This window comes from Nelumbo nucifera, chromosome 5 (genome assembly GCF_055504915.1).
Source record: "Nelumbo nucifera cultivar China Antique chromosome 5, China Antique-T2T, whole genome shotgun sequence".
NCBI lineage: Eukaryota > Viridiplantae > Streptophyta > Magnoliopsida > Proteales > Nelumbonaceae > Nelumbo > Nelumbo nucifera.
In genome coordinates, this window is record NC_142653.1 from 15,439,309 (window position 1) to 15,454,672 (window position 15,364).

Consider the following 15,364-nt stretch of genomic DNA (forward strand, 5'->3'; position numbering starts at 1 on the left):
TCACAACTAGTTGACTACTACCACTTGGGTAGTTGACTACTAGGTACAACCCAATCTGATCACTCAAGTAGTCAACTCCTTGGGCTTCCAAACTTAAGAGTTTTCATGATCTTATCCACGATAGAGTCTGAAAAAATAAAAAAACCTAAGAACTCTTAACCATTAGTCTCTAAGGTTGTGGTAGAACGAAGGTAGGTTTGAGTTTAGCCCATAGTAGTGCATCTTGCAGATTGATTACATCAAGTCCTAATAAATGTAATAATCTTGTAAGCTCTAGAACTTGACATCTTGTTCATGAGAGTAGGCTTCCATTTCCTTGGATAAGCTTCAGTGCATTTGATGAATTAGTTGGTATCTCTGCAAACTTATCTTTCAAATCATTGGCAGTCTTAATGAGTTTGTTATCATTAAAACACTTAGGTTCAACAATTACTTAGAAAAAGAGAGAGCAAACATTATAACAGCCCAACCACACCACCAACTCCACCTAATCAATCCCTTAGACCAACATTAGCAAACTTTCAAAAGGCTTGAATCACAACCATACACTTAGGACCCTACAAAAATAGATGAATGATGAAAATGGAAACAAGCATTCTTTTCATGTCCAAAGATGTTAGGGATTGGATGGTTCTTCCTTTCTTTCTCCATCTACATCTAGACAAGATATCTCCACTTTGGTATTGGACAAAGGCTTGTGGATCCTTCTTGCATCTACAATGCAATCTACTTCCTTCAAGATGATATACCTCTCCCCTATCTTCTTTCACTACATCCAACTTTGATGACTAGTTGAATCCAGATAATGGTTCCCCAAGTTCTAATTTCCCTTTGTCAAATTATCTTCATCACAGCTTTATTCTAATGTGATGGACTAGATGATTGAAAAATATATATTTTTTAAATATGTTATTGTTAGAATGCTCGAGTCAGGGGTATTTTGGTCATTCTGGTGTATCTTATTGAAAGTGAAATGTCTATTGTATCTGAGTTTAAGTTATGTGTCCCATCTTCTATGAGGGACAAAATTGTCTTTCTTGTAACTCAAGTTTTCATGAATAAAAGTCAAGTGGGTCGGCTAGGAGAGGTACTTTTGTACATCCTCTCTTCTAGTTTGGCTGAATACTTTTCTCCTCTCTTTCTTCTTCTTTCTCTTTTCTTTCTTCTTTCTTCTTCTCTACTTCTCTACTTCTCTACTTTGTGGAAAGGTAAACGTACTTGTACTTCTCATCCCATTTCAGACTATGTTTCCACTGCTCACCTTTCTGCTTCCCATTGCAAGTTTATATCATTACTCTCTTCAGTTCCCATTCCCAAGACTGTATAGGAAGCCCTTGCCTCTCCAGGGTGGCGGCAAGCCATGGAAGAAGAACTCTCTGCTCTACAACATAATCATACGTGGGAATTCACCATCCTTCCTCCTGGTAAGCACACTGTTGGGTGTAAATGGGTCTATACAGTGAAGCATCTTCCTGATGGTAGTGTGGAACGATTGAAGGCACGGTTAGTGGCCAAGGGCTATTCTCAGTTATATGGTGTGGACTATATGGAGACATTCTCTCCTGTGGCTAAAATTGGTTCAGTTCGGGTGTTGATCTCATTAGCTACTATGTATGATTGGCCTCTCCTACAACTTGACATAAAAAATGCCTTCCTACATGGTGATCTTGTTGAGGAGGTGTATATGGAGCAACCACCAGGGTTTGTTACTCAGGGGGAGGCTGGTAAGGTGTGCAGGCTCAAAAAGGCAATCTATGGACTGAAACAATCTCCACGTGCATGGTTCGGCAGGTTCAGTGAAGTGGTGAAGGCCTTTGGGATGAAACAGTGTCAGGTTGATCATTCCGTGTTTAGCTATAACTTGAAAGATGGAAAAATCTTGCTAGTCGTGTATGTGGATGATATTGTCATAACTGGAAGTGACAGTAATGGAATTGACAGGCTGAAAAAATTCTTACAGGACCACTTCAATACGAAAGATCTGGGGAAGCTAAAGTATTTCTTAGGAATAGAAGTTGCGAGGTCAAAACAGGGGATCAACCTATGCCAGAGGAAATATGTTCTTGATCTACTTGAAGAAACAGGGTTGTTAGGTGCTAAACCAGCAGAGACTCCTATGGAACTCAATGCCAAGTTAAGTGTGGATGCAGGTAATGAATTTGATGATCCTGGAAGATACAGAAGGTTGGTGGGAAAGTTGAACTACCTGACCATTACCCGACCAGATATATCATTTGCTGTGAGTGTGGTGAGTCAGTTTATGCAACATCCCCGGGTTCCTCACTGGGAAGCTGTTCTGAGAATTGTTAGGTACCTAAAGGGTGCTCCAGGTCGTGGTCTGTTATACCAAAAAGGAGGACCTCTTGAGATAGTAGGGTACACAGATGCTGATTGGGCTGGCTCTATATCAGACAGGAGGTCAACCACAGGGTATTGTACCTTCCTGGGTGGCAATCTTGTAACTTGGAAGAGCAAGAAGCAAACAGTGGTGGCAAGAAGTAGTGCGGAAGCGGAGTACAGAGCTATGGCCCATACCACATGTGAACTAGTATGGCTGAAGAACCTACTATAGGAGATGGGTTTCTCAATTGACAAACCCACGAAACTATATTGTGATAACCAAGCTGCTGTTCACATCTCATCCAATCCGGTCTTCCATGAAAGAACTAAACATATTGAGGTGGATTGTCACTTTGTGAGAGAGAAAGTGATAAGTGGGGTAATAACTACATCTCATGTGAGCTTAGGAAATCAGTGGGCAGATATCTTCACAAAAGGATTGTCTCGGGGAAGAATAAATTACATTTGTAACAAGCTGGGACTATATGATATATACTCTCCAGCTTGAGGGGGAGTGTTAGAATGCTCGAGTCAGGGGTATTTTGGTCATTCTGGTGTATCTTATTGAAAGTGAAATGTCTATTGTATCTGAGTTTAAGTTATGTGTCCCATCTTCTATGAGGGACAAAATTGTCTTTCTTGTAACTCAAGTTTTCATGAATAAAAGTTAAGTGGGTCGGCTAGGAGAGGTACTTTTGTACATCCTCTCTTCTGGTTTGGCCGAATACTTTTCTCCTCTCTTTCTTCTTCTTCTTTCTCTTTTCTTTCTTCTTCTTCTTCTCTACTTTGACCTAGAAACAACTAGGGTTTATTCACAGTTATCTAATCAAGGTGTGAAATCAATAGATATTTCACCTTATCTTTTTCATTTGGCTATAATAGAAAGAATTTATTATTACTAGAGGCCTTCTTATTTCTTGTAAATCATTATTTTAGCCATTGATTTTGTAAAAAGGAATGCGTTATTGGAGTTATGTATTTATATGCATATCAATGTTTTAAAAGGCATTTGAGGCACACCTGGAAGTGTGCCCCGAGGTGAGGTGCACTCAAAATGTTGTGAAGCGTATGCTGGAAGTGTAGATGCCTTTGAGGCGTACTCTGTACACCTGAAGCACCTTTTGCATGAGGCATATGCCTTTGGTATGCCTCAAGACAGAAGAACTCCTCTTGCTTTTTGAACTACACCTCACACCTCCAAGTAGTGGAATGATCTTATCATGCCTCTATATTTTAAAACATTGATGTACATGTACATAGTTATGATTGTTTAAGGGCTGGATTTGTAAGCTAGATATGGAGAAAGCTTACTATCATGTCAATTGGTCATTTTTTATTGTGTTACTTAAGAGTGATTTTAGAGAGATGTAGAGAAAAGGGATATGAGGATGCTTATAGTCATATAGTTATACAGTTCTTATTAATGGAGTGATACACAACCTTCTTTTTATCTTGAAGAGGGCTCAGGCAAGGGGGACCTTATCTCAATTGTTTACTTTGGTTATAAATGTCCTTAGTAGGATGGTTACCATGGGAAATACATTGGGTTTAATTAGTGGGTGGAAGGTGAAAAGAACAGGTGGTTGTGACTTATCTACAATTTGCAGATGACATCATAATTTTCAACCAAGATAAAGGGGAGGAAGGAGTGAGTAGCGATTTCAAAGGTGTGAGCGCACATGCAAGGTGCATTTTAGGGTATGCGCCTCACCTAGGTCCTAGGGGCATCACTTTCAAAAGGTGCGCACCTGGTGTGCCTAGGGGTATGCTTGGTCACCTTGCACTTCAGCCCAGGTGCACACCTTTTGAAAATTTGCACTTTATTTTGTTTTTTTTGTGCCTCCAAAAACCTCATATTTGCTAAAATTTGTCATTTATTCATCCTAATAAAAGATAGTTTTTTGATCAATAACTTAAGTTCATTAATTATTAAGCCAAAGGAGATAGACTCTCTTAACTTCTCCAGATAGAAGCCATAAAATGAATTACAATGTAGCCCAAAAATTAGAGTTTCTTCCCACCCCTTGTTTAGCTAAAGCATCAGCCATGGAGTTGGCATCTCTCTTAACCCAATTTAGCTTGACATCCATTCCTTGCGTCAAGTATCTAAATTTCCTTCTCATTCATGAAACCTCATAATCCCCTCTCCTCTTTTTGAATCCAGCCAATAACCAGCTTAGAATCCTCTTCAATTAATACCTTAGTAAGGTTAAGCTCTTTGGCTCTCTTGGCTCCTTCCAACACAGCAAAGATTTCTGCTCTTAATGAGTCCCCAACACCAATTGGAGCAGAGAAAAGAGCCACAGTTTTGCCATTTTCATCCCTAAAATCACTTCCAATACCTGAAGGTCCAGGATTTCCTTCACTGCTACCATCAAAATTCAGCTTGATGAAACCATTAATAGGGGGAGACCAAGTAGGTACAACTAACTCTTTCAATGGATCAGATTCAGCCACTTATCTCCACTTCCTTCTCAAATCTACCGTGCGAATGCCATAAAAAATATTTAAAGTTTTCACCAAATGGATCACCCTAACTATAATGACTTCAATTAGAGCATCCAAACTTCTTTCTTTGCCTTCAAACAGCCTTTGATTTCTCTCTTCCCAAATAGTCCAACAAACTGCAGCCCTTAAACCTCTCGATAATGTTTTTCCCCTCTTCTTTTGCCAGTTAACAAAGGTAGGGTCAAACAGCCTTTGAAGATTTGGCGGGGGGATCCACCTCCACCCAAACAAGGAAGAAGACCATTCCCAAATTGACTGTGTAAGGGGACAGAATATTAGTAGGTGATGAGTGGATTCACCATTTGCCTTACAAAGGATACACCAGTGAGGGGACAAGCAGCAATTAGGTTTTTTCGTTTGAAGAAGCTCACAAGTAATAAAAGATATTTTCAAAAGACAATTAAAATTATAAATTTTTATAGGGATTAAAAATTTAAGGCCCTAATGTGGTCTTTTTTGGGCTTGCCTCAAGGGCCTTGGTACAAAAGCTGATCGTAAAATCAGGAATACATAATGTTTAACATCAGAATTGGCTATTTGAAGTAATGCAATTGAGGGAAAATGAAGAGATAGAGAGCTTTACATGTTTGAATATGTTTTGTATATTATACTATTTTATTTTTAAAATTTCATTTTAAATATATTTTACGTAATATGTTTATGTATTCTAATTTGAGATAATAGGTTTTTTTAAACATTTATGTTAAAATTTAAGTTTATATTTTTAATTAATATGATGTTTAATATTTTTATTTTTTTGCATTTTTTGAAAAATTTGGATTTTTTTTTTTATTTTTGGCATTTTTTCACCTTGCTTCAAAAAGGCATGTGCTCATTCCTTGGGCGTAAAATGCCCCTTGTGCTTATTTTGCGTGTTGCGCTTTTAAAACACTAGGAGTAACGAGCTTTTACTAAAGTGTTTTGAATGAATCTTGAATCTAAAGGTAAATTTAGGCAAAAGATGCTTACCTGATCTGAATTTATAAGAGGCTATTCTAGGAGGTTTACTTAGATTTTGGGATGTTTGGTGGTTAACTGATCATTTAAGTATTTGGGTCTCTCTCTAGGAGGCAACTCAAATTCTTCATCATTTTGGAACTTTATCTTGGGGAGATTCTCTAAGAAATAGGGTACTTGGAAGGAAAAAAAATGTCTCTAGGGTAGAATTATTCTATTAAAATCGACTTTTGCCAATTTACCTATCCACTAGTTTCAGCTTTTAAAATCCTTACATTAGTCACAACAAGGATTGAGAAAAACAATGACTATGTATGTAGGAACCAGGGGACTCCAAAAGGGACTACTTGATTAATTGGAACTGTGCAATAGCAAAGAGAAAGAAAATTAGGTTTGGGCAGTGGAATTTAGGTAAGAAACTCCTCTCTTTTAGGTAAATGACTGTAGAGGTTCCTATATGATCCTGACAAGCTATGCCCTAAGTTATTAAAAGCGTCCATTGGAGTGATGACCCATTGGTTGGGATTCAAGTTTAAATTCTAGAGCAGTGCTAGTCCTTCGGAAGTGATTCATTGCTTCCTACTTTTTTTTGCAATATTTCAAGTATGATGTCTTATTGGGTAACAAAACAAAATTTTGGAAGACCTTTGGTGGGGGGAGATACCTTTCAAGGACAAGTTTCCTTCTGTCTACCCTAGCTCTTTGTACAAATTAACCTGTCTCCTCTGAAACCGTTTTTTATCCTTGTCCTTCTTGACTTTTTGGATGATCTTTCCCTTGATTTTTCCAATTGTTAGTAGGATTTGGTTTCTTTACTCTTCAGGCTCTTTTTCTTGTGCTTCCTACTTGAAAGCCATCTCTTGGGATTCTTCATTTCTAGTTGGGTTGTCCTGTTAGTGACATATGACAAGAACTGGTGCCGCCTAACATTGGAACTTTTTGGTGGTGGTGGGGGGGGGGGGGGTATTGGACTTTGTCACCTTATGTTCGCCTTTTTGTAGAGCAAATGGTAAAAACATTTCCACCTAATAATGACCTGTTAATTTTTCAGAATTTGGTTGAAAAGGGATCAAGTTGGTAGTTCATGGGAATGCAGTCATACGTTTAGGTAGATGAAGAAGCTAGCCTTGGAGTTTGTACAAGCTATAAATGGGCACCATGATCAGCCAATGTCATAGAAGATGAATTCATAAAACAAAGGGTAAAAAAAAATTGGATATATTGGGGTTTAATTTTCTAAGGGAGAAAACCAGATTAATTTATGTGCTGTAGTGCTTACAGTGGCAGGGATAAGACCAGAGAATTTGTCTCGATCGATCGAAGTCTTCTCCAATGGCACTTGGCATCATGTTTGGCTGGCTTCAGGAGCTGAAGCGTCGCTCTGGGGGAGACGGACGAAGGTTGAAGAAGGTGATGGGGTGGCAGGCTGGAGAACACTTGGCTCTCAGGGAGTGGAGAACAAGTCTGTCGCGCATGCAAACCGGATTTCAAGTCTTCCTTTTAAAGAAATTAAATCAAAATTTTTTGAACGAATAACTGGAAAGGTGGGCCGGCTCTCCTATGCTGATGTGGCTGAGGAAGGAATAGATCGGTTGCCATCACCCGAGCTGCTTGGTCTGAACCGGCAGGAGGGAACAAACTTTGTGATGGACCGGGCAGCTTACAAAATGACCCACGTGACAACTTAAGTGGTCACGTGGGTCGGGGAAGTGAGAGGGAGATCATGGAGGCTTTCTCCCGTCTATCATCGTCCCAAAAGGGGACGTTCGAACCGGGGAGACCACAGGGGCGGAAACAAGGTGGAGAAAGCCACCAAAGCTCTCTGAAATGGGTCTAACGGAAGGACCTAGAAAGGATTTCAGATCATAGTGCTGCAGATTGTCCAAATCCGCGGTACACAAGGAACCGAATGGAAGAGAGAGAAAAGGAAGACGAAGGTTGGGTTGATTGCAGTTCGGATGAAAACACAAGTGAGGAGATTTCAGATGAGGAGTCTAGCCTAGGAAGTGTGGGTGATGAAAGATGTTATACAGAGGAAGACAGGGAGGCTCTAAACTTGGAGCGAATGTTTCAAGAAGATAGGCTGGAAGAGGAAAAAACGACTATGAAGGGTCGGACGGACAAAACAGAAACTATTGATAAGGCGGAGCAGTTATAGAAAGGGGGAACTGGAAGTCTATCCCTAGGAATGGAGAAACCCTTACCAGGTTTTAACTCAGAGCAAGATGTTCAGAAGGGAATAACTCAAGTCGGCCTAAAACTAAACAGGGATACACCGCAGAGGGGTGACAAATTGGGTGAGGGAAGAGGTCCTTGTGTGATCCAAGTGACGGGAATGCTTTCTCACCAAACCGGAGAGACAGATAGCTCCCAAAACCCAACACAGGGATTGACAACTAACTGTCCTAATCTGCTTCCTCCTCTGAACCCACAGATGAACTCAGGTAACTCCTTAAACCCTGTCAATTCAGTTTTTGTTACTGATGAGTGCTTTGTGTCTCTTGTTCCAAATTCCCTTCCCATCCTAGAGTCGGAGGCCCATATACAAGTTGCCATAATGAGTTTACTGGAGAAGAAGAAAGGGGAGGCATTAGAAAAGGAAATGTGCAGGAACAAAAAGATTTGGGAAATCATTGAAAGAATAATGGGTGAATTTGAAAAGAATGAACTGCAGAGGGAGGATATGGATAAAAAGGAAGAGGAAAGCAGCAGAGAGAGAGGGCAAAGGATTGAGGAGATGAATAGGAGAGGAGATCCTGGAAAAATGGAGAAAGGGGACAATAGTGAAAAAGACTCTGTAGCAGAATTTGTAAGCAGGTTCGGGTGTACACTGAAGGACCCAAATGATTTAAAAGTCTTTTTACAAAAAAAGGAGGAAAATAAGACAAGAAAGAGGAAATTGAGTGAAGTTGAGAGATTGAAAAGGGATGTTGAGGGGGATAAGAAGTTTGGGGTGAAGGGGGATAGGAGAAAAAGGGTCAAATAAGCTTCAGCTGTAGTAAGGGTCGAGTGTTTTGGTTGAAATGAGAATTTTGAGCTGGAATGTAAGGGGGCTGGGGAATGCAAGGAAAAAAGCAACGATCAGAGAAGTGATTAAAAAGTTTAACCCAAATGTAGTGTTATTTCAGGAGTCTAAAAGAATGGATTTTGACAGTAGATGGGCAAGGAGTGTATGGAGGTCTAGGGCGATTAAGTAGGCAACAACTCCTTCTTGGGGATCCTCAAGAGGGATAGTAACATTATGGAAGGAAGATGTGATGGTAGGATTGGAGGAATTAATAGGCGACCACTCAACTTCATTGAAATTTAGGTAGGTGGAAGATGGATTTGAATGGGTCCTAACAAATGTTTACGGCCCCAATGATTACAGGTAGAGGAATATGTTGTGGGGAGAGCTGAGTGATATAAGGGGCTTGTGGGAAGGACCTTGGTGTGTGGGAGGGGATTTCAATGTAGTCAGGTTCACAAAGGAAACCAACAACCCTAGATAGAGAGTGACTACAAGTATAAGAAATTTCAACTTCTTTGTGAATGCCTTTGGGCTTAAAGAAACCCCACTAGCGAACAATAGGTTCACTTGGTCCAACTTCCAGTCAAGCCCGATTTGCTCTAAACTTGACAGGTCTTGTTCTTAACAGATTGGGAAGAGAATTGGGGAAATGTAAACTCTAGGGCTTTACCTAGACTTACCTCAAACCATTGGCCCATAGTTTTGTGTAAGGAAGATATTAGAGGTGAGGGTCCTGCCCCATTCAAATTTGAGAATATGTGGTTGCTTCATCCGGGATTCACCAAGAAAGTCAAAGAATGGTGGGTGCTATGCAACCCCACAGTAAATTGGGAAGGTATGAGATTCCACAAGAAGCTCCAATCCTTGAAATCTCAGATAAAGGAATGGAACTTATTGGAGTTTGGAAGATTGGAGGAGAGAAAACAATTTTTGTCTGAGCAAATTGAGGAAATAGACTTGAAAGAAGAAAGGGGAGCTTTTGGAGAGGAAGACAAGGAGGCTAGATGGAGTTTAAGGAAGCAATTGGAGGAGATTCTACACAAAGAAAAAATAAGTTGGAGACAGAAATTTAGGTGCAAGTGGTTAAAGGAGGGAGATAGAAATACTAGATTCTTCCATTTAGTGGCTAATGGTAGAAGGAAAAAGAACTTCATTTCAAATCTAGAAGTGGAAGGAACAGTTATTTCCCAACCAATAGAGATAGCAGGGGCCTTTGTAAATCATTTCAAATCTATCTTTAGAAGCCACTGAATGAGAGGGTTTGGTTAGAGGGACTGGATTGGCCGAATATAGGGGATGAGAATAGGAATTGGTTAGAAAGGATGTTTGAATTGGAAGAAATAAAGGAGGTTGTGCTTTCAATGGATAAAACAAAAGCTCCGGGTCCAGATGGTTTCACGATGGCATTTTATCAGGATTGTTGGGAAATTTTGGAAAGGGATTTAATGTTAGTCTTTGATGAATTCACGATTGAAGCATTATAGACCTGAAGTATTATAGACCGGTAAGCTTGGTGAATAGCTGGACCCGGAGTTTCACGATGGCATTCCACTTTTATTGCTTTGGTCCCAAAGAAGAGAGGGGCTTCACAATTGAAGGATTATAGACCGGTAAGCTTGGTGAACAACTTGTATAAAATAATCACAAAAGTGTTGACTCTCAGGATTAAGAGAGTTCTCCCTACTATTATTGCACCCAACCAAGCAGCTATTGTGAAGAGCAAACATATTTCTGATCAAATCTTGATTGCAAATGAGAGTTTCAAAAAGACCAAGAAGAAGGGAGTGGTGTGTAAACTGGATCTGGAAAAGGCTTATGACTTAGTTGATTGGCCCTTTTTGTTGGAGGTCTTGGCTAACTTTGGGTTTGGGGAAAGATGGTGTAAATGGATACGGGGATGTGTTAGGAATTTCCGCTACTCAATCTTCCTTAATGGAACTGTGGTGGATTTTTTTCCCACTGAGAGGAATTAGACAAGGAGATCCACACTCCCCTTTCTTTTTCACTTTGATTGCAAATGTTTTAGGGAGATTAATACATAGAGCTGATTCGAGGAAATTTGCTAAGAGGGTGGAGAGTTGGAAGGGAGGAGATTCCACTTATGCACCAGGAGTTTGCAGATGATACCATTTTGTTCTGTGAAGGTGGAGACATTAATTGGATTAGGAACATGAAATTGACACTTTGATTAGGTCTACCCTAGCTAATCTACCTGCGTATTTCCTGTTAGTTTTTAAGATTCCCACAAAAGTCTCTAATAATCTGGAAAAAACTAATGAGAGACTTTTTTGTGGGAGCTAGGAGAGGAGAAGAGGAACCATAGGGTGGGGTGGGAGGTGGTAACTAGATGTAAGAAGCTAGGTGGTCTTGGGATTGGGAATATCGGGAAAAGAAATATGGCTTTACTAGGAAAGTGGCTTTGGAGATTTCCGTTGGAAAAGGAAAAATTGTGGACAAAGATAGTGGCTAGCATTCATGGGCTGGAGGACAATGGCTGGGACCCTAGAATTCTAGCAAGGACTACAGGTGCTTCTCCTTGGAAAGCCATCCATGATCTTCTTCCAATCTTCTCCCTGTGGATTAGGTATGATGTGAATTCTAGCAATCTTATAAAGTTTTGGGAGCAAACTTGGGTTGGGGATTCCCCTTTGATGGACCAGTTTCCTTCTTTGTATGCCCTTTCTAACTTGAAGAATGAGCCCATCTCTTCTTTTCTTGTGCCTTCAAAGTCCTCTTCCGGGTTTGGGTGGAATTTGGGCCTGAGAAGGGCCATTAGGGGCACAGACCTTGGGAGTACTTCGAACTTGTTAACCATTCTTGAGAATGTTTCCTTGGACCCCTCTCAGGAAGATATTGGAATTTGGACCCCATCCTCCTCTAGTACTTTCTCTTGTGCTTCCTTCTTTGAGACCTTATCATAGCCTTTTGCTTCTAGTGGTCTGTCTTTCCCTGTTAAAGAGGTTTGGAGCAAGCCCGTTCCTCCTCGGGTTGGTAGTTTTTGTTGGAAAGCATTCTCGGAAAGAATTAATACAAGTGACCTGCTTCAAAGAAAGAGACCCAATTCTTGTTTATCCCCACATAGGTGTATTCTTTGTAAAGTTGAAGGGGGAAACTAGATACCACCTATCGATTTCTTGCTTGTTTGCTAGAACTATTTGGGAATGGGTTTTCTCTCCCCTTTTGGGTGCAGCTGGACCCCTCCCTTGAATGTGCAAAGCCTCTTCTCTCCTTCTTACTTTAGTTGGCCTTTAAAAAGAGGGAGAATTATGTGGAGATGTAAGAGGGCTGCAGTCTGCTGGTCTATCTAGGAAGAAAGAAACTAACGTACTTTCTCAGAAAAGGAGAGAACCATTGGGAATGTAATGGAGTTGACTTAATGAGGAATTGGTTAGAGATAGCTAATTCTGCCCAGGTTAATATGGTCTCTTCTCCCTCTTGGACCTCTCCCCCACATGGATTCATGAAGTTGAATTTTGATGGAAGTAGTTTAAGGAACCCAGGGCTCTCTGGTATAGGGGGAGTGTTTAGGAATGACGAGGGGCTTATTATAGCCATGTTCTCAGGCCCTATTTGAGAAGGAGACTCTCTTAGGGTTGAGATCCTTGCGGCTCTGGAAGGTGCTCAAAGAGCAAGGGAGCTGAACTTAAGAAAAGTGGTTTTTGAAGGTAACTTAGATGTGGTGGTTAGATGGCTAAAGGAAGATAACTCTGGCATCTGGAACTACAGCAATGAAAAGAAAAAATTCAAGTGGCTGACTAGGGACATTGAGGTGAAATTCAGTTGGGTAAAGAGAACTGCTAACTCACTTGCGGATGGGTTAGCCAAGCAAGGGGTGAATAGGGGATCTCTCTTTTGGGCTCATTTCTAATCTTATATTTTTGTTTTTGCTAAAATGGGGGAGTTAAGAAAGTTTACCTCCCCCCTCTTGTAATTAAAGTTCCTTATTATTAATAAATTCTGCCATCTGCCGTTATTGATAAAAAAAAAGGAGAAACTTGTAAAAGGAAAACAGAATGGTAGTTAGCCAAGGCTAGCTACATTATGGGGTGCTTGGCTGAAAGTAGATGTATACCATTTTTTTGTATAGATTCTAATAAAAGTTAATGTGTTACTGATAAAAAAAGTGGGGATGTGACCTTGAATTTGCATACTATAAAACTAATTTTGTATGTCTATAATTTGCATATTATGATGTTATTATTTTAACTACAAAATGAACAATTATCTTGAACCAAAAGTACTTGTCTTTTAGGAATCTAAGTTGAATGCTTCATTAACATATCTTCATTTTCTGCTTTGGTTATATGGACCAGGCAATTGCTAAAGATGCTACTCTATCAAGGTGCAAAATAATTGCAGAACCTTGGGATTGTGGAGGTCTTTATCTTGTTGGAAAATTTCCAAATTGGGATAAGTAATTTACTTTTTCCATATTATTTGTTTTGTTGCATTAAATTATTTCAAGAAGATGGCTTAAATAAACTGACTTTATGTCTTTTGTTTTGAGATTCTAAATTTTGATGCTGCTGGAAATATTACCCTGGTAAATGAATGTATCTTGGCAGTATATTACATTACTCAGAACATAGAAATTCTATGAAAATTAGGAATAATTAGTAAAACATCCATTGCTTGACATGCAGGTGAAGGCAATATTTCCCTTGCATATATGAACATAAATAGCAACCCTGTTGTTAGAAGTTAGAACTTATATATGGAAGAAATAGATAAAAAACAACTCCAAACCATAATAGAATCTGGCATGCTGCTTTCCTTTTTTATTTATATTAAATAGAAGTGCTAAATAATTGCAACCAGCAGTAGTATCTATAAACTACAAAACAAGTTTCAAGAAAATAAAAGTGTTATGATAATCAGTTCAAGAAAACTAGACTATTTTATAATCTGAAAAGGAATGAAAAAATATGAAAGGGGGATCTGATATCATGTTGGAGAGTAGGGCTTGAGTTTGACAAGGATGCAAGAAAGAGATATGCAGTATTATTGGTGTGATGAGGTGATGCCTAGTGATGTTGGCCTCTGTAGTGGATGTTATGACTAGTTGGTGCCAAGGTGCTGACTAGTCACCCAAAAGAAGATATATTTCCGAATTTAAGATATTGATCCTACCTTATAAATAAGTTTAGACTGTATGTATGCAATCAAATAGTAGACAAATTTTTGTTTTCCAAACATAGTATGTTAGGCTGGATAGGTTGGGATAGGAAATTACATCCTTTGTTTTCCAGAAGGATTTTACCCTTGTTCGTGGCAACTTTTTATCATCACCACACAATTGATTGGAATAAAATTTAAAAGAAGTCCACTTTCTTCCTTTATTTTATGCCTCTTTTTGATAATTAACAGTACTAATTCCATTCGTCATCAAGAAAAAATGGTGAGCACAAGAGTCAAACTAATGTACAAAACAACTATAGCCTGACCAGTATTCAGGTATTGGGTATTTTAGTGATTACAATAGTGATCTTCGTCCTGGACGGCCTCAAATGAAATCAGAAGAGTAGTCGATCAAGACTACAGTCAGTCTTGAATTCCAGAAGATTTCGGATTGAGAAAAGTAGAAGAAAGAGGGAGAAGAAAGGAGAATAAAGCAGTACACAAGGGTTTTGAAAGGAGGGACAGATTGAATGAATCTGCCGCCGCCACTCTCTCAATATTTATAGGTTATGTTCACTGAATGTAGGAAAGGGCAGAATTGCCCTTAATGCTTACATGTCAAATAAAACAAATAATAAACTGAAATAACAAGCTGTCTAAGATAATTACCAACTAACACTGACATAACTAACAAAGGTTACATGTGCTGTCATACGAACACAGTGGGGACCACAGCCGTGGGGCCCACATCAGTGTTCTCTACACTCCCCCTCAAGTTGGGAATAGATATTTGTCATTCCCAACTTGAATAGGTCTGCCTCTAACTTCTTCCTTGGAACAACCTTGGTGAGAAGATCTGCGAGCTGCATGTTGGAGGTGATATACGGGAGACACACTTCTTGTGATGAGACCCTTTCTTTGACAAAATGTCGATCAACTTCGATATGTTTAGTTTTGTCATGCTGCACCGGATTGTGAGCTATATTAATAGCTGCCTGATTATCACAATACAACATCAAGGGCTTCTCATAATCAATACCCAACTCTTCAAGTAGTGATTTCAGCCACTCCGTTTGCCATTGACCTGTATTCAGCTTCGGCACTAGAGCGGGAAACAACACTTTGTTTCTTACTCCTCCAAGAGACAAGGTTACCTCCTACAAGAGCACAATATCCAGAGGTAGACCTCCTGTCATCAGCACTCCCAGCCCAATCAGCATCTGTATAGACCTCCACCTTCATGTGATTATTGTTCTTGAACAGTATACCTCTACCTGGGCATCTCTTCAAGTATGCTAATATTCTCTCAGCTGCAAGAAGAGGAGTAGTTCTAGGGGAATGCATGTATTGGCTGACAACATTGACTGCATAATTGATATTTGGCCGTGTGAGGCAGAGATATAGGAGCTTTCCAACCAACCGTTGGAACAT

The 15,364-nt window shown here is 39.7% G+C and overlaps 1 protein-coding gene across 4 annotated transcripts in view; it reads left to right on the plus strand.

Annotated features, from left to right (window-relative positions):
- ISA3 (isoamylase 3) overlaps positions 1 to 15,364 on the plus strand; it is an 82,693-nt gene that overhangs the window by 39,170 nt on the left and 28,159 nt on the right. For all 4 annotated transcript variants that reach the window (XM_019198910.2, XM_088887711.1, XM_019198918.2 and 1 more), the window contains one exon: positions 13,129 to 13,229. In XM_019198910.2, the coding sequence (XP_019054455.2) occupies positions 13,129 to 13,229 (101 nt within the window). The remainder of the gene's footprint in view (positions 1 to 13,128; positions 13,230 to 15,364) is intronic.